Source organism: Dipteris shenzhenensis, chromosome 13 (genome assembly GCF_047967505.1).
Source record: "Dipteris shenzhenensis isolate YYH24624 ecotype China chromosome 13, Dip_SZ_1.0, whole genome shotgun sequence".
Lineage (NCBI taxonomy): Eukaryota > Viridiplantae > Streptophyta > Polypodiopsida > Gleicheniales > Dipteridaceae > Dipteris > Dipteris shenzhenensis.
The window spans coordinates 53,071,794-53,092,329 of record NC_141608.1 but is presented as its reverse complement, the minus strand read 5'-3'; the positions used below and the strand labels follow the sequence as shown (position 1 = coordinate 53,092,329).

General features: G+C 38.8%; 1 protein-coding gene across 3 annotated transcripts in view; it reads left to right on the top strand.

The window, feature by feature from the left end:
* LOC147895576 (Acyl-CoA N-acyltransferases (NAT) superfamily protein) overlaps positions 1–1,371 on the top strand; it is a 52,134-nt gene extending 50,763 nt beyond the window's left edge. For all 3 annotated transcript variants that reach the window (XM_087383558.1, XM_087383557.1, XM_087383556.1), the window contains exon 6: positions 985–1,371. In XM_087383558.1, the coding sequence (XP_087239684.1) occupies positions 985–1,116 (132 nt within the window). In that variant the 3' untranslated portion in view covers positions 1,117–1,371. The remainder of the gene's footprint in view (positions 1–984) is intronic.
* Positions 1,372–20,536: the final 19,165 nt, after the last annotated feature.

Genomic DNA, 20,536 nt, shown 5'->3' with positions numbered 1-20,536 from the left:
AGAGACACCTGTAAAGTTTCTCTGTACTTTCCTTATATATTTCATGTAGACCATTTTTGTGTCGTGTTATTTTCCTCATTTCCTGTTCCTGTACGTCCTCCCATCCCCCGTCTTAGCTTGCTGTCCACATTCCCATTTATGATCTTATGCAATTATGCCCAAGGTTGGCCTATACATGTTTTCCCTTCTTGTACTGAGTGCGTGTCAAGTTTCTGCATACGTTTTTGAAAAAACCCTCTTTCCCCCTCTACTCACTCTCACACACACACACACACACATTTTTTGGGTGAAATCCATTTGTTATCATATTACAAAGAACAGTCCTAAAGAATGAGACAGGCAAAACATCAGAGCATATCATTATATGACAAGAAGGCACGATAGTCTAGATCCCGTGCATAAAATGATTGTCGTAGCAATGCTCAGCAGAACTGATATTTAGACAGAGAAGGCAGGATAGTCTAGATACCGCGCATAAAATGATTGTTGTAGTGATGCTCGGAAGTAACTGATGGCGGTCCTTCCATAGGGTCCATAGTGCCCAAAAACGAACTCAATAAAAAAGATCATATCCCTGCATTACTGGACGAAAGCCAAACAGCCATAATTTTGTGCCAAAGCAACCATTGGGGAAACGAACCTGAAGCCGCTGCTGTAGCAGAAACAAGAAATCATGAGACTTTGGGCAATGCTAAAACAGATGAGGCATGGAGAGAGGCATTGTTGTCAAGTGGCAGGAGCAATGTGTCGACAAGCCAAGGTTTGTCCGAATGGGAGAAACCTAAGCATAACAAGGTCCGATAGCATTCAATGCTACACCACTATATATCTATGTGTGTGTGTGTAAGTCTGGATGCAGGTCATATGAATGCTGGTTCTAGTAATCTGCAACCAGGACTACAGGCAAAAGAAACTTCACATGAAGTGGCATGATTATATGCCTATAGGAGTCTATTTGATTTTGTATGATATTGGCAATTGCAGATAACGCTTGATCTGACGGGAGATGAGACGTTATGCAACACTCTAAAATTTTGGCTCGGCAATTTTGTTGTACATAATTGGAAGGTGCTGTCAACTTCAGCTAGCGTCAACCCAACATTGATAGAGGTATGAGCTGATTTGATGGATTTCCTGATGTTGGAATCTGTGCATGACAAAAATTGGAATAATAGGTGTGGTAGAATCCCATGACTCTTTCAAATGTATGGTAAAGATTTAAATACATGTAATGATATCTGGATGGACGCCTTATGACATAGCAAGTCACTTCTCTTGATTAGAGTAAATGACTGGTCACTTGCATCAGTTGCAAGCATTTGTAAGCGATGTTATTTGTAAAAAGATTATGCAGTTAGAGATGTTAAATCACCTTGTGAATCCAAGTCAATAGTTTGCTAATTTTTATGTTATAAGTTTTATTATTATAGAATTGATACAGCTTCAATCCCGTTTTGCTTCATAGGTTAAGAAGTGGGCATTTATCAATGCCCACAGAACGGATGTATAAATCAGGATGTTTAATTTAGTAATTCTTAGAATATAGTTGAAACACATTTCACATAAGATGGCAAGTAGGCAAGGGATTGGAGGTTTTGTGCAAGGGCTCCACAATTGTTGCTACAAAGATTATGGATCTTAAAAGATAGAGGCATTATGCTAAAGTGAGAAGATAACATTTTCCCTGATTTTTTCTTGTAGATTTCTCAACATAAAGCCAACTTTGGCAGCAAAAAAGGTCATCTTTTCACTGACTATGAAAGGCCTAAATAAAGATAGAAGAATTCTAGGGCAATTACATTTCTTAATTTGTCACAAGATTTCAATGAAATGTCATCTACCATAGGGTTATCACTTTTAAAAGAAATATTATGCATATCTATAACAAAAATGTGTACATAAAAAGTTTAATTTATAATCTCTAGAGTCTCTGTATACGAGATGAGTGACTTACCATTGGATTAAAACCATGCATGCATGTTGCATGGGGTGATATCCATGCATTGAGATCCACGTAAATTGTAATAGCTTGTGGTGTCATGAGGGTACAAGTACTCGTGAGCATTACCTTAGATAGCAAATTTGCAAGTTTTGCAAATACGATCAGACTGTTGATCATGAATGTTATGTTGTTACCATCACACTCATAGGTTAGTGCACTTAGTACTAAACACAACACAAATGCATTTTCAAGCGTGGGGTGTACATTTGTATAGATGTATCCATGCGTAGATGTAGATATGTGTATGTATGAATGGAAATTCCGTGTGTGTGCGTGCGTGAGAGAGAAGAGTCTGAGTGTGCGCTGATCAGCGTCGTTCGAGATCTTTTGGCGCGTGCCTTTTTGTCCGTACCTCCGTACAGCCGTCGTACGATTCCCGTACGGCTTTTGCGTCAGGCTACCTTACCATCGCGGCTCCGTTCAACCTTGCACGACAGTTCTTACCTGCAGTTTTCCTTCCCAAAGTTCGTACAGTCCGTCTGTACTGTTCCCGTGCAGTCGTCAAATCTTCCCGTCCGTACTGTCCCCGTACTAATTTTCGTACAGTCGTTAAATATTCCGTGCAGAGTGTCTATTGTCCCGTACAGCCTGTCAACAGTCCCGTACAGTTTGTCAGTTCCTTTCTTGCAACCTCTCAATCTGTCTGTACAGTTCTGTCAGTTTCTTCGTGCGTCCGTACAGTGCTTCAGTCCAGCGTCCGTATAGCCCGCCAGTCCTTTGTGCCCTGTCAGTTTCTCTCTGTTTGATATCTGTTGAATCCCTTAGCCTCCATGGCAGAAGCAAACAAGTACTATGTCAAGAGAGCCCTCTCTCGTGAACCCAAAAGACAATCAAGGGAAACCTCTTCCCCCATAGCTTCTTCTTCTAAAGATGCTTCCTATGTGTTTGATATGTTGAATGATGATTTTCAACAAAGTAGAAGGGAATGGATTCAACCTGCTCTGGAACTCACTTACAAAATGAAGTTGCCATCTCTTGTGCATCCTTTGAAGAAGCTCTCTCAAACTGCAGTTATCATCTTATTCCTAGGCAAAATTCCCTCTGCTAATGATGTGGGACAATGGGTGAATTCTCTCCTAGGTGGATGCTATGTAGAAGGAGTCTATTTTGCCTCCCGAGGATTTTATGAAGTTCATCTTTTGGATGCTTTGACAAAACAAAAGATGTTGGAAATGTCTCCTTTATTTTTTGGTCGCCAGATGGTGCATATCATGCCCTGGTCCCCTAATAAGGATTATCAGAACCTCATCAAGCATCATTGCCTTGTATGGGTTGAAGTGGTTGATTTTACAGATTATATGAGAACAGAGCTTCTAGGTTTAGCTATGACATTGGGACAAGTGATCTGTCCCCCTCGTCCCACAGGTAATAAAAATCGTTTTTGCATCTTATGGGATACTGATAGACCGACCCCCTCCTCTATTGCAGTTGAGATTGAGGGTGTTAATTTGGGAAAGAAATATTTCACTTTAAAATGGGGCATTTTTGCTGGAGCTTGTTTTTCTTGTCACAAGTTTGGGCATCTTGCTTCGGAGTGTCCCTCTATCCTTCATCCTCCTCCTCCAGCAACTATTCCTCTACCATCTAATAAAGGAGGTCAGAAGACATATGTGGAAAAGATTGAAGCTAAAGGAGCAAAGCCTTCAATTCATACAGGGAGCCAGGCCAATTCAGCTCAAAATAAGGATAAACGAAAAAGCAAGTTAGGGGAAAATAACTCATCTTCTCATGAGGGATGGCAGAGTGCAAAGAAGACGGTGCCTCTCAAACAAAGACCTCTCCAATCGCGTAATTGGGATGTCTCTGCTCCTTCTCCAGGACAATCTTCTACCTCTTCAAGCAACCCCATCTCAAAGGCATGGGTTAATGCAGTCAAGAAGGGTCTTTCCCTTTGTGAAGAAGATGATATTATCAGGGAATTGGATGCTGAGGGTCAGCAAGACCCTGTGGCAATGGCAGAGGCTTGAGGCCTCCCGTTCTTTTGGAGGACCGATCATCTCTTGTATATATTTTCATGCGTGCTTCTCTTAAATGTTTTTCCTATAATATACAGGGCCTCTGCAACCAGAATAAATGGAGGCTTCTTTGGCATTATATAAATACAACTCATCCAGATGTTATGTGTCTGCAAGAGCATAATTAGTATTTTTTTCTGGCTAGCATGGGTTTTTTTCTGGATATGATATATTTTATTCAGGATCTGAACAATTCTCTGGGCTGTGCATTTTAGTCAGACATGATCTGCAACCCTGGATAGCATATAATGATCTTGGTGGACGATGGATGATTATCCAATGTATGATCAATGGAGAGATTTTTGAAATAAGATCTTTGTATGTCTCTCAAAATTCAGCTTCCAGAGCTCAAATGTGGAACTCCATAAAGCAATATCCTTGGTCCTCTAATGCTCTACTATGTGGTGATTTTAACAATTCTCCTCAGTGGAAGGACAATACCACCCATAAATCCCATATGCAGCCCTGTGAAATCCAGCAATGGGAACATATGACATCATCACTTTAATTTGCAGATTTATGGACAGCAACTCACCCTTCAGTTATGGGATTTACATATCATCATAATGCTTTTACAGAATATTGGGCCAGGCTTGATAGATATTATCTCATTCATGCTCAGCAATATGATGAATATACATGTCAGATGTGGACTGATTATTCACAATAATTATTTGATCACACTCCACTTTGGCTCACCCTTTCTTTTGGTATACCTCTGGATGACTTGCAGCTCTCTTCAGTCAGAAATTTACAGGTCAATCAATTATATCTTTCTCATGAAAAATTTCAGCATATGATCAGACTGGCTTGTAGGCCATTGCTATCCCATGCTCAGGAGGATCTGGACTTTGCATGGACCTCTTTCATACATCGTATTCAAAATGTCATTAAGGAATATGGAAGATGGTACATGGCAGAAACCAGACAGCATATCCAGTGGGCAAAATCATACAAGCAGTATTTGGTACAGATTAGTCATCAAAGATCTCTATTTGCTTCTGAGCAGCATTTATTGTTTTGTGCTTCTTCCATAGTTGATGCCAATGATAAACGCAAGCTGTCCAAATGGCAGATCAGGGCCAGAGTTAAACCTATGCTAGACAAGGGCTGTTCCTCTAAATCTTTTTTTCGGAACTTACATGCACATAGACAAAGCCAATCTATCATGAGGGTCAGGAAATTAGACGGTCTTTAGACCCAGTCTCTCTCTCAGCTAGAAAAACAATGTTTGGATCATTTTCAGCTTCTTTTTTCTTAGCCATCTTCTTCTACACCACAGGTTGCATTGGCTCGTAACAGATTTACTGAGCTTGTTTCTCCTATTGTCTCCTTGCAAAAAGCCTCAATGATGGAAATGTCTTTTTCAGATGATGAATTGGATGAAGCCCTTAAGCATTTGGGTAAACATAAATCCCCTGGCTGGGATGGTCTGACGGTTGAATTTTTTGAAGCCTTTTGGCTTGAATTGAAGGGTCCAATTCTGCAGTTTATTAATGTAGCCTGGCAGCATCAACATCTTCCCTCAGCTTGGAAGCATGGTCTGGTTAAGCTTGTGCCCAAAAAACCTCTATGTGAGACTATGGATGACTGGAGGCCCATCACTTTGATGCCGGTCATATACAAACTGATTGCCAAAATGTTGGTACACTGGAGGAAGGATATCCTTCATGATGGACTTCATCCCAGGTAATATGGTTTTGTTCCAAGACGGCACATACATGACAATATCTCTAACACTCTCATCGCAATGGAATTTGCAAAATATTCAGATCAAGATGTGTTGGTCATGCAGGTGGATGTGGCGAAGGCATTTGATACAGTACAGTGGGATTATGTCTCTTAAATCATGTTAAAACTTGGTTTTGGGCCAAAGCTAGTTAATGTCATTTATTAGCTTTACTCAAATTCCATTGCATAATGCTTTATAGGGAATCATTTGTCTGAGTCTTGGACTCTCGAATGTTCAGTTCGACAAGGATGCCCTCTCAGTGCTTTGCTTTATGCCATCGCTTCACATCCTTTGCTTCTTTATATGGATCACATGGTTGATACTGGACTGCTAGAGGGGCTTCAGATTTCTATTTCACGACCCTTCATTGCACAGGCCTATGCAGATGAATCATTCTTCATGCCAAAGAACAGTCCATTGGAGATTCACCTCTTGATGGATACCCTTTCAGATTTTGGGTTGGCAGCTGGTCTTAAAATTAATTTTCAGAAATCAAAACTCTTGCCTCTCAAGCATTGTGACTGGCATGCTATCCTGTGGCCAGGCGAGATTATTCATCCAGAAAACATAGTAAGACATTTGGGCTATCCTATTGGCTGGAAAATTAGCAATAAGCAACAAATGTTGTGGGTGTCAAACAAAATTCAGGACAAATTAGAATATTGGAAGATCTCCACATGGCCTCTGCATGTACGGCTTCGAATTGTCCAGTCTATTGTTCTAGCTTATGTCCAGTTCTACCTTCCTCTATTACATTGGTCATCTCGAGATCTCACATCTTTTATGTCTCAAGCCATGGAGATTTTTTGGAAAACTAAGCTTCATAAAAAAGCTTTACGGTTGCTCAAAATGGACTTGCTTTGCTCACCAAGAATGCATGGTGGTTTGAATATAATAAACATCAAATATCATGTGTTGGCAAGAAAGATCACTATGCTCAAGACATTTTTTCAACAAGAGCAGCCTTGGTCTATCATGCTGGCAATTTTGTGTGGTCAGATGAGCACAAATGCTTATGGACATTGGCTAGTTGATCCATCGGAAGTAGTACTTGGAAAATTTCAAGGTAAAATCCCTGGTTGTTCATTTTCTAATTCCTTGATTCAGGACTGGAAGCAAGTACTCTCTCACATCAAATGGTCTCCTCATCCTGCTTCTATAGCTTCTTCACTCAGATTGGAAAGTATTCATTGGAGTGATGTGTTTTCCTCTCCCATTGCTGTTCAACAACCCATTAGAGCTTACAATCTTATGAAATTGGGTATCCGGTTCATTGATGACGTGGTAGATATGCAAGGAAATATTCTCACTTTTCCAGTAGCATGTCGACAATACAATCTGGGGATGCATCATAGACCTATTTGGAAAGCTATTGCTGATCTCCTACTCCCTCTGGTTCCGATTCCGACATTGAATGTCAGAGACAGGCTTCAAGATTGGTACCTTCAGTCTTCAAGTCCAAGCATATTCTCTAGGCCTTTGCAGTTATTGACTTCTATACAGGCTTATCGATTGATATTACCTCCTCCCTGGATTGCCCATCATGCTAATTCTCTATGGCATCTGAACAAATCATTAGCCTGGTGGAAAGGAAAATTGCAATTGATATGGAAGTTGAAAATGCCATTGAAGCAACGACTCTTTCTATGGAGATGTATTGTTGGTATTCTACCAGTGGGAGTGAAATTGGCTCAAAGACGGATAGCTTCACCTCTTTGTCCAAGATGTCACCTTACATCTGAGAGTATTCTGCATTTATTGTGGTTTTGTTCATATTCCAGAGACCTTCTAGACAGAATCTCCTATTTCTTATCTCTCAGATTTACAGCACACAGGTTCTACAGGTTTTTCTAGATGTATGGCAAACTATCAGCTTCTTTGTCACAGTATTCTCTCTTCTTCCACTGGATCAGATACTGGACCTTATGGACCCTCTGGCTACAGCGCAATCAAGCATTTCTGAATTCTCCCCTTCAGCATCCTTATGAGTTCTTCAGAGCCTCCTTACGGCAGTCTTTATACGATGCCTTACATGAGGAAGATTTGGATGTTTCTTGTATTCAACTTTTCTTTTACTGCTTCTGATGGATAGGGCTTTAGCTCTCTTTTGAGCACTGCTTGGATGTAAATGAATGTTTCATAATATAAGTATCTTGGTTTCACAAAAAAAAAAAAAAAGTATGTATGAATGCATGTGCATGGATATCTGAGTGTGCTCACACAATAGTTAAATTGTCACTAGTGAAATGTTTACATAAGCCCTTTCTAATTTACCTCCAAATGGATTGAATTGTTGAAGCCAACCACATAGTTCGTATGGATAAGCTTGATTTCCATGCACCATTCCTTTACATGGCTTGTAATCTTTGTTCATCCATGTGACGTTCAATGTAATGTGAACACTAGAGTAGAAAATGAATTATTGATGTGAGATTACAACTATTTTTTAAGTTAATCGTCAATTATAGATTGTTTTTGTACGATTTTTAGTAGATTATTTGTTGAGTAATATGTTGTGAATATGGAGATTTCACAAGTTCACAAAGTCTTTGCAAATCATTTGTCAAACACTTTGCTCTTCGATTTCTTAGGGATCTAAGAAGCATTTCTTAGGGGTCTAGAAGTTAACTGCAAAGCATGATAAGATTGAAAAGTAGAACCATTGCACTTGATGAGGATATCAATCTAGTTGAAAGATGAGTATTGTAATCATTCTTGTGGCAAAGGAAATAATCGTCCAAGAATAGAAACTAGGATTGTTTGGATATTGCTATCTTGATAGCCTCAGCTCACATGCAACAATGTAATAGTCTAGTCTCTAATTGCAATTCTCTAATTGCAATGTAATAGTCTAGTCTATAATTGCAACCTTATAACTCAATAAAAGAGATTGCGATTCGTCTTCAATTTTTCAAATGATACTGGTGACACCTATGAGAGTTATGACACTTCCACAATCAATACAACAATAAACATGTACATTGAAATTCCTCATTGAGCGATCTTATGCTACTTGATATAAAGTAAAGGGAATGCCATAACATCCCTTTCTCAAATTCTACTCCCCATGAGTAGCTATATATAGTAGTATTATTCTTGCCTACAACATGATGTTCATGGTGCTATTTCATGAAATGAATTTGGCAATATATAGTTTGTTGCCTCTCCAAAGTTGTAGCTAGCTAAATATTAGCACTTTGCAAATGTAGGCAAAATAGTTAGACCCTTTAATAAGGCCATTTGCGCAATAAGATAAACACTCTGGGCATCTTTGGATAATAGTCACTCAAGTATCACATAGTAGGTTGGTTTTACAATGACATGGATTTTCGAACTTAGGTTTCTAGTGGATGACATCTAAGCACAAGTCTTTTCCTTGGGAAACAACTCACACGACTATCTACAATAGCAATGATAACTCCCATGCAAAAATCGATAGTCTTGACAAGCGGTCCCTCTACAACCGACTCCTCATTAAATGCTCACCCTTGATGTTTTTTATGTGTATTCCATGTCACGTATCTCACCTTTGATGTTGCTCAATCATCATTGTGGTAGATGCTTTGAGACTTGAGTTGGTCTTGCCAAAATTGTAGGCACGATTTCTTCATGGTGTCTTCCGTTTAGCACATTGTTGTCCTCGTGGTTCAACCCTTAGTATGGTCCAATCTAGATAAGTCATACTTTGGCCAACAGATCGCGTCAACTATGCTTGTCCCTTTGTTTTAAGGATTCAACAATCTCTATTCGTATCTTGATGTTTCTCTTTCTAGCAATCAATCTTGGTGAAATTGATACTTTTTAGAGTGTCATGAGATTTGTTAGAGACTTTGCAAGCCATTGCCATGAGCTTTTATAGCCTCAACCTAAAAATGTGGTCAATTGATATAAAGTACACCTCTCTCTCTCTCTCTCTCTCTCTCTCTCTCTCTCTCTCTCTCACACACACACACACACACACACAGCAACAAAGAAATAGCAAACAAAGACTCATTACAAGAAAGATTCTTATCAAGTAGAAAATAATAAATTCTTTATTCTTTGACATCAAACAATTGTGGCTTATGGTGGCAAATTGAAACTCAGTCTTCCACATTGATTTTGGGGAACCCTTTATAGCTAAATAGTGAGCCCACCAACAAGCATCCTCGATAAAAGTGTTAGCAATGAAAATGGAAAATATACGAATAAAAGTTAACGTAATTTTTATTTTAAGTCATTTAAAAAAATATCCTTAGAACATTTAAAACAATACTTTTTTTTTCTCCACTCTCCTTAGCCTCATCTAGTAACATTTCAAAACAAATCACATTTAAAAGTCCTATCTTAGGTACCATAACATTTTCTCTCTCATCAATGTCATCATCACATCCCATAACATTTTTTGCATTATTACTTCGATCATCTCATCTACTTCATCAACTTGATCGTCACTTTCATGTAAATAACGTCCTCCTTCTTGTTTAATTCGAATCATTATTGGGGGGTTTGTCTCCTTCATATTCAACATCATCATCCTCATCCTTTGAGGAAGGATCTATTTGGAAGAATCCTTCCTAATAATGCTTCAAGCAACACAAATGTTCATAAGAGAACTAGAGCTCATTCAAAGAATCAATAACAAGAAAACCATCGTTCTCCCTTCTAGATGTTGCATTGGAAACTTTGTAAATTACTTAGAACCGACATGCCTTGAATAGCACAATCTTGAAAAGCCTATAATTACTTAAGTATTTGCTTAAATACTCCAACATAATTTAGCTTACTTCAAGTATTTGTGCTAATACTTAGCTCATTGGCAATTGCATTTGTGTCTCTTATGCTTGTATGACGTTCTTGTTGAAATAATACAAGATCAGAGTCCATGGTTACTTGCCGTTGATCGATTCTCTCAATGCAATGATGGTAAGGCCTATATACTACCATAGACACGTGCCTGTAATATTAGAAAGACACAATTAAATTCTTACACATGCAAGAGATGGAATGTGAAAAGAAAGAACCATAAAGAAACAAATTCAACTTACATGCCATCCCAATGATATCTCCTCCTCCTACTCTAGAAGACACTTTTCTAGAAGTATCTCTAACTCAAGAGGACATCTTACGTGCTTGCTACCCCTTTTGATTTGTTGATAGCTTTTTTATCAATTGATCCCTTTTTGGTGCAAGTTATCCTCCTCGATTTCATACAATATGCATTTTTGCAAATTCTTTGCATGGGCACAGACTAGTCATGCACTAGAGTAAACAAATCCAAAGAAGAAATAGATGATGGTCTCTCTGAGGCAAGGTTGTTCACTATGTCAATGTATCAAGAGAAGCATGAACAAGTCATGTAGTACCTCTCCATAGCCAAATTCCCTGCAGATGTATCCATAGACAAGCAGTGAAGGATCTCACTCAAATTCTAGAAATACACATTGATGGTGTTGGCCACCTATATAGAAAAGACGTGGATATGGTCCTCCATTTTCCACATGAGAGAGCAATCATCAGCCCATCAAGGAGTGGCAAGAGGTCACTTTTACATCGACATCAGAGTAAGAAAAAATTTGAGTTTGGGATCATTCTGGATACAATATATGTAGACGTCTCATGGCACCATAAAAACTATGAACCATATTAATGAGTGGGAAGATTGAATTTTTAGTATTAAAAACCATTGAAGCCTCCTACTTATCCATGGGAACCTATCTGAAAATGGCAATTAGATGTCATCTACCCATCTAGAGTGCAACAAGTAAAATAATAGTGGTGGCAACCGATTATGTCACCAAATGGGCTGAAGCAAAAGCCTTGTATGACAACATATCAAGAATCACATCAAACTTTCTATGAGAACGTTGTTTGTAGATTTAGGTGCCCCATTTCAATCATGTGAGACTAATGGATTCACTTCATGAACTCGGTGATTGAAATCATGGTGAAAGAATTCCTTATTCAGCATAAGAAATCAACAACCTACTACCCAAGGGAGAATGGTCAAGACAAAGCCATAAATGATGTTCTCAAAATGATTCTTCACAAAACTATAAACGGACACACAATGTGGCTCTTTGGGCCTACTGAATGGCATTCAAGATCACAATGAAGCACACTCCCTTCTACTTGGGATTTGGTCTTACAGCAATGGTACTTGTAGAATTTCTTGTGCTTAGTTTAAGGGGTGCCATCCAACATATATGGAAATGATTGGATGAATTGTCCAAGTTGATATATTGCAATTGAGGGTAGTTTGGTTGCAAAGCATAAGTAAGAGTAGGAGAAAGGCATGGTATGGCCACCATATCAAGAAAAGAGTATTCAAAGAAGGCTATTATATAGCAATCCATTAAGAGCAAGGAAGCAAACCCTCCTTCACATATGGGTTGAACCATATCAAATCAAAAAGTGTTTTGATAATGGGACAATCACCTTGGAAGACCTAGAAGGGGATGAATTGCCAAAATGAAATAATCAAATGATACCAAGGAGCTTTGGCCATAGGCACGATTCATCAATAGTAGCATGATCAGCCATCAAATGGGCACAATCTCCAAGGGCTATTATTACATATCAAATCTGGATTAAAGCACAAATAAACATAATCATGAATGGAGGAAGTGCCAAATCAAGCCACAGTTTCTCAAAAGTAAGAAGTATTAAATGGCCACAATGCCATGAAACAAACACAATATGTAGGTAGAACAAATGTGTTTGTTTGATCAACCCAAGGGAGTCTCATGAGTAAAGGGGGTAGTGAGCAGTTAATGGGTAGATGTAGAAGGTTCCCTTGGGTTGACCAAACAAATACATTTGTTCTACCTACATATTGTAAGCTGGTAACATCCTAGCTTACGATTTTGGATTGCAAATATGTGCTAATTTCTCTTTCCCATGCAACTACGAAGAGCTATTTACAATGGGTTGTTTTCCAACCCTACCAGTTGGATAGCAAGTGCTAGTACATGCTTCCAAATGCATCTTTTTAAAAAAAAGATCAATTTGAGGAAACACAAATGTTGATGATAGCTAACATGTAGGCAATTGCCTCCATCTCCACTTCAGGTGAACACCCCACATGTATAGTAGAAGCTTCATCTCAGGTGACTTTATTGATGATGTTATCGGAGGCTTGGCACTACCCTTCACGGCACACATGACATTTAGTAGTAGAGGAAGACAATGACAAGCAAAATGATAGCTAGAGGCATAGTCTTAGAGGGTTCAATCAAAGAGTTATAATTCCATTTTTGCATTATGTGTATGTATATCAGAATTTTCAAGGAGAGAGTGATAATTCAATTTTAGGTACTATCATCAAATATGAATGCTATCGAAACTAATTTTATTGTCGCTATAACTTAGTCCCACAATGTGTACAAATCTTAGCTGCATGAAGATGAGCTAATGAAAACCTAGAAAGCATGTTGCCAGAATGTACCATTGTGCACATTGTATTATACTCAACAATTTCACGATTATGTTCAACAATGACCAGAGCCAATACATGCCCTTAACTATAGTAAAAGCCTTCTCTCTGATGGATCATGAATTAAAGAAACAATTATATGCTATAAATAAAGATTTCAAAGCCTTGAGAGTAACTCTAGTTTTACAATTATTATCTTCAAATATACTTTATATGAAATTATATAAAAAATGAAATACATTTTCTATAGTTCATTGTGTTTGTTACTGTTGTTCTTGTTGATGTAGGAAATTCCAAAAAGCCATGTTTATGTCAAGAAAGGAAATTTACCACATATTTTGTATTGAAAATATAGATGCACGAAGAAAATGCATTATTGAAACAAGTGATTAACTTAGACATCTAAAATAAGGTGAATGAGCTCTTTAAGAGTGAGGGGTTTTTATGACTCATTAGGAAGTAACATCTAAAACAAGGTGCATGAGCACCTTCTTGAAGCAATGATTAATATCTGGGACTGGTGTGAGTATGCAAAGGACTCAAAGCAGGACATTTGCTTTCTTAAAGTTGACTTTGACAAGGCATATGACTGTTTGGACTAGGACTTCCTTATTCAGGTGCTCTAGGACATAGGCCTTCCCTCGACTTTTGTGTCTTTTGTAAGGCTACTCCTTACTAATGCTTCAGCCAAAGTTTATGTCAATGGGGAGATGAGTCACTCCTTCCCGCTCAAAAGATCCATTAGACAAGGCTGCCCTATTACTCTCCTCCTTTTTGCAATTGCTGCAAATTCTCTGGGATGGCTTTTCAAAATGAAACTGGAGGTGGTACCCTCAAAGTTATTGAGCTCCCTTTAGGCAAACAACTCATCTGTCAGCAGTTTGCAGATGACACTAACTTCACATCGAAAAACACAAGACAAGATATTCAAAAAGTTTTGAAATGTCTTGATGTCTTCTATGAAGCCTTGGGATCCCTCATCAATCATTCAAAAATTGGATATGCAACTTTAAGTGGAAAGGAACAAGATGACTTAAGGGATTTTGGGTGTTTGACGATACCCCATGGCTCAGTTTTTCGCATGCTAGGGATTCCAATGGGGTTTGAAATTTCAATGAAGCAAAGATGGGATTTGTTTCTTTGCCAATTCAAGAAAAAGTTTGATAGATGGAGTAGATATCAAGCCAACCTAGCTAGGAGGAGATTGGTTCTTATTCATTGCCTCTACCTAGTGGCCATCTTTTACTTATCCTGCTGCGTGCCCTCAAGAGCTAGGTTTGAAAGCTTTATCAACGTGTGTAGAGACTTTCTATGGGGAGGGACTTCTAGATTGTCAAAAGTGAGGCTATCTTTTTACTCTAAGCACAAAGGTGAGGGAGGTTTGGGGATAGTGGATAACAAGATGTGGGAAAACATGCGTGCCTCAAGATCAATGGAGGGCTCTAAGGTGGATGGAACCTATGTGTAAACCTAACAAAGAGAGTGCTCATGATATGCAACTCAATTCAATTAGGTTTCAAGATAGATTAGCTTGGACTCGTAAAGAGAATCTTGAGTGTATGTGTATTTCAACAATACAAGAAGGATTCTTATATAGAGAGATCCTTTAGAATAGTCAACACTTGTGGGATCCTCTGATCCACATCTCTCCTAGTAGATGTCCTTGCTCCACATCTTCTCATCATGTAGTCCACATCCTTGGGTGGCTACTTTAATTCTTTATACACCATACCTTAGCCTCTAATCTATGTGAACATGGCACCATATCTCAACACCTCCCTCCCCTTAGTGCATACCTTGCTACTTAAGGTGTCAAGTGTGGTTTTTACATGTCAATACCTCCCCTGAGTGCTTACATGGCTACTTGCAGCTAGTCAGGTTTGATTCCAAGAAAATAGGCTAAAGGTGGAAAGACTTTTGCTTCTCCATACATGTTGTTGTTGTCATTCCGCTCATTGCTTGATGACGACACTCGATTTTTTTGCTCCTTGGATTGACTTGGGCTTCATGCTGTTTGAATGATGCTTTGCTCTTGATTTTCTTTACTTCATTTTACGTGGATGCCATGCTATGTGCTATGGTCATCTCATACGTTTGTGCATTGTAGAGGTCTTACTGTTTGAGCTTTTGAGCTTCAATGCCGACAATGTCCGATTGCATACATTTGACTTGACAAGCGCGTAGAGCTCGAAAAAAGGGTCACTTTTCGTTTTTTGAGCGAGTGCAAATTCCTTCTAAATTGCAAATTATGGCTTGTTGAAGTTTTAATGAAAAAGAGGCCTTTGATGATGTGGCACAAGGATTCATGTGTTGAATGCAAAACTGTGCTTAATAGGGAGCTGTGTGCTTTGTGGCAATGTGTGGAGAGGCTAATATGCCATGTGGCAATCTATTGACTATATCCAGTTGGCTTTTAAGGAGTGGCCTTTCCACGTGGCCTGAGAACTTAGAGGAAGACTTGACCTTATGGCGGGCGACGACGAACTCAACCGAGATGGTTGTGTGAGTCGGTGCTCAATTCAGAACTCGCCTCGTGCTTGTGTCTGTTCCTGCGACTCTTCTCCTTCGTCCCAGAATGCGTCCAGTCGATGTTGCTGTTGCTGTTGCTATTGCTGCTCTTGGGCTATTTGTCGTGGGTCTGTTGGCTGTCTAGCTATGACTTATCGTTGCTGTGGCAGCTTCTTATGGCGTTTGAGTTGTTGAAGCACTGAGCCTGCCTTTGCCTTGGCTATTTGCCTGAGTCAAGCTCGCCTGGTCATACGCTGTTGTTTTGTCTTGTGTAACTTTGCTGTAGCTCGTCGCTGTAGTTGATTGGCGTTTGATGCAGTTCCTATTGTTTGAATCGTAGCCGTTTTGCAGAGATGGTGTTAAGCGGTTCGTTGGTCATTGCATGCAAGCCGTGGTAATCTAGCCGTTCTGTTTGCTAGAGTCGGGATGCTAGCCAGAGGCGTTGTAGATCACTTGTCCTTGGAGTCGTTGCTGCTAGCGCTGTTTTCTGTAGCTGAACACGTTGGTGGTGTTGAAGCTAGAGTCAATGTGGCTGAAGGCGGGTGGGTGTTTCTCACAATGCGTCTTGAAGAAGGCATCGATGGAAGCACAGGTCGGGGTCATCTCCAGTCTTGGAGATTAGCTGTTTGCTTTCTTGCTGTAGGTAGTCAGTCTCGCGGGTAGCATTGAGAATGCCTTTGTCTCTGGTTTGCTCTCAAGTCCTGCTTCTATGCTTTTGGTGGAGTCGATTATACAGTAGTTCTCTATATCTATTTACCTTCTCTCTCACCACTAACTCTCATGGAGGTAGGATAGCATTAATGAAGTCTCTAAAAAGAACGGAGTTCTTCCAATGAACATAAATTCTCTCTTACAATGGAAATTTCTCAAAGAAAATCTCTCAATCTAAAACTAAAACTAACCTAGGAGAAAATATGTGCTCCTAAGGCATGCCTACAACTAATCTAGGAGTCTAGGCCTAAGCTTTGATACCATGTGAAAACATGCGTGCCTCAGGATCGATGGAGCACTCTAAGGTAGATAGAACCTATGTGTAAACATGATGAAGAGAGTGCTCATAACATGCAACTCAAGTTAATTAGGTTCCAAGATAAATTAGCTTGGACTCATAAAGAGAATCTTGAGCGTATGTGTATTTCAACAATAGAAGAAGGCTTCTTATAAAGAGAGAGCCTTTAGAATAGTCAACACTTGTGGGATCCTCTGATCCACATCTCTCCTAGTAGATGTCCTTGCTCCATATGTTCTCATCATGTAGTCCACATCCTTGGTTAGCTACTTTAATTCTTTCTACACCATAGCTTAGCCTCTAATCTATGTGCACATGGCACCATATCTCAACAAGCTGCTCATAAGCTTGGGGCCTCCTGGATTGTTAAAGCTATTCTTAATATCCTTGAAGATTGGGCCTAGCTCTTACTCAGAAACAGAGTCCATATCCGTCCTCTCAGAGCGCCGAAGTGAAAAAGTTTTCCTCTTCTATCTGCTTTGTGCATTCCAGAACCCTGTACCACAAAAGGGAGCCCGATGGAGGTCTCTTTGGTTTGCATTTGAGTGGATCAAGAGCTTTATTGTTTTCTTAGGTAAAGGTTCTTTTATGGCTCTTGATTCCATTTGGGTCTCGGTGGTTTTCAATGATAAACCTATGAATGATGAAGACTTCATTAGAGCCATCTTCCTCTTTAAAAGGCTTACAACGTTGGGGTCAGCTTTGGGACAGAGGAAATCTCAAGTGGAAGAGCTGGCCAGAAATCCGGTGGGAATTTTTGCTTGTTAAGAACCAGCAAGGTCTAGTTATGAACAGACTCACCCTCTTGCAAGGAGAAACACAATGGAAGGGTGGGTCTCAATTGGTCTACATGAAAGAATTTATCTAGGAGGGCAGCTCTCTGTTTTTTCCCATCCCTATGCCAACTTCCACCATTAATGAGGTTACAAGGAACTGAATGGAAGATGGAAGCTTGGTGATAGTGCGGTCACTAGGAAGAGTAGATTTGAGAACTTTTGGGTCAAAAAATTACCAGAAAAAGTCTCTACTCTCTTATGGATGATTCTTCATATGGCTGTGTGGACAAATGTCAGGAGCCTTAGAATTGGGAAAGGGGACGAACGTTGCAAAAGATGCCTAGGAGTGAGTCATTATATCTTCCATCTTTTTGTGCCCTATCCTCATGCATGGAAAGCTTAGAAACTGGTTCACTTGGTTACTGGGGAAAGAAAGTCAGATGCTCAAAGTCTTTTGTTTCTTGTTTGTCTCAGTGAACACTTCATTTGTGAAGGACTCTGTTTTGGTGAATCTTTTATAGATTCATGTGATGTAAACTGATTATGTAAATAATATACAACCTTTTTTTGCGCAAAAAATAAAACAAGGTGAATGAAGTTATTCTTATCATTCAAAAGGCCTACCCAAAAGAGAGATGGCAAACTTGGGGGAGAACCGAAGTGTGGTCGATGATGAGAATAGATAGAGAAACAAAGACTAGTGGGATCATTCAAATGAGGCTTCAATCCCCTGGAAGAAACTCTCCTATCCTCCTTGCTAAAACCCGCTCTTCAATCTGCCACAAAGCTTGCTGCTACTACATACCACCCTCAAACAACCAAATGCAATCCTTAAACTCCACAAACTTTTATGGTGTAATAGAAGCGAGACAAAATCAAGAAATGCACCCACAATGTCCTCGTAATGCAGGAAGAAAAAACTAGAGAACGGCGAGCGGCCCTACGTCCTCATCGTGTCTCTTAACAAAAGCAACTTTCCAAGCCCCTGAGAGGAGGAAGCACAGTCTCCTTGGAGAAGCAAGTTCAAGGAAGCTAAAAAAGGAGTGGAATCCAAGCTCGTCATGTAGGTATGGACTATCTGACAGCAGCAACCAAGGAGATTCATTCAAAATCATCTTCTATGCAAGCAAAGATAAACATCTCCAGAGAATCAGTTAGATGATGATGGAATCTTCAAGGAGATTTCAATGCCACTAGACTCGACACTAATGACTACAACATGCAATTGGAGGAGTGAATGAAGAGTAGAACACAGACAAGAATGATGCATGATACTCACCGCATATAAATCAGGGGAGGAGCTAAAGAAAGGTAGCTGCCAATGAGAGCACACATGGGGAGCAATCAATTAGAATTTTAAAAAATACGAAATACAAAATAGACCACAAAAACGTCCATAAAATTAATTTTCCCTTTTGAGAAGTCGAGTCATTAGTTAGTCCTTCTACCCAAGGTAGGCAAAAAGTCAACAAACATGGGACAGGATGTATTTAAATATCAATTATTCTTGGCCTTAATTGGCAAAGAACTTTGAAGAAAAATTCATTCACAATGATAACACAACATTTTATGCACTTAATATAATATCTCATCAAGTTTCAAGAAGTATTATTTATTAAAAGCAAAAGAGATCATTTAAATATATAATCGCTATTTCTTATACTACTTTAAATATATCATTGCTATTTCTTATACTGCTTTAAATATATCATTGCTAATTTAAAACACTTATAACGATATAAACAAATCATTTTATTAAATTTATTTATTATCAAATAAATGTTTCTTAAGCACATTGTTGATAAAGTAAAAAAATCAAATGAATTTATTACTTTGTCTATATAATCTTTCACCTCGACTTTTTAGTACATGTTTTTTTCCTTATGTAAATGCAATCCAGTAATGCTAATAAGTTAATTAAATCATAATACTATTTATATTAGTTATAATTTATCAATTTGCATTCCTACAAAGAATGCAAAAGTATAAGAGTTAAATTATCCATACTATTTTAATAAAATTGGCAAAGGTAGGAAGAGATAAAGGTGAAATTTAAAAAATGACGATATAAGAAAATGGGTCTATCCAAAAGCTTACAACTAAAACACTAAACATACTTTAAATAAAGTTTATTAATTTGCATTTCTAAAAAGAATGCAAAAGTATAAGAGCTAAATCATTCATTTTCATATTATTTTAATAAAATTGGCATAGATGGAAAGAGAGAAAGGTGAAGTTAAAAAGATATAAGAAAATGTGTCTATCCAAAAGCACTTTTGAACAAGAGTTAAAAAAATTCAACGACATGTTATTATGATTTGTAAAAGGCATGCAACTATAGATGAATCATTTTAATTGAGATTTTCTTTCGAGCACCCTGCAAGCAGCAAAGTGTGATGATAGACAACCAACAATGATAACAAAGAATAATGAAAGCAATGATGGGTTTGTTCCAACATGATGTTGATTAAGAAGATGCCTCATTGGGACTAAATTTACCATGTTGTCTTTGTTTGAAATAGATGTTGTTAATCCTCAAATAAAGGGAGACAACATTCTTGCGAGATCGATATCTCCCTTGTGAGTGTTCATGTTATTAGTCCTCTCATAGGTGGGGTTGCATCCCTTCTAAGTTGCTCACCGCCCCCGTTATGAAAGCCCTTGTGATCACGAAGGTATCTCCAAAACAAAAGTTGTTTGAAATAGATCCTTCTGATGACAAGAAGCCCAAATTAGTTGAGGTAAAAGACGAGTACCCCCCATGTGTAGAGAATATTAATGCATCTGCTTTGCATGAGGCACATAATTAGTGTGGAGATAGAGCCAGTTGTCAAAGTCCTCCAGGTTTCTGAAATTGACCTTACTGTTAAGAACTGCTTCTTTGATGGGAAGGTCTTGAACAAATATGGAGCTTTTATGTTGAACAATGTGAACTATCAAAGATGCTTCAAAATAGATCTAGTTGATAGGGTTGGGCTTATGACCTTACATATTGATGAACTCTACTATGGGGAGTTCGTGAAGTTGTTGAACATAGGTGGCTGCATCAAAGTAAGTAACTTCTCCGTTTGCCCTAGAAA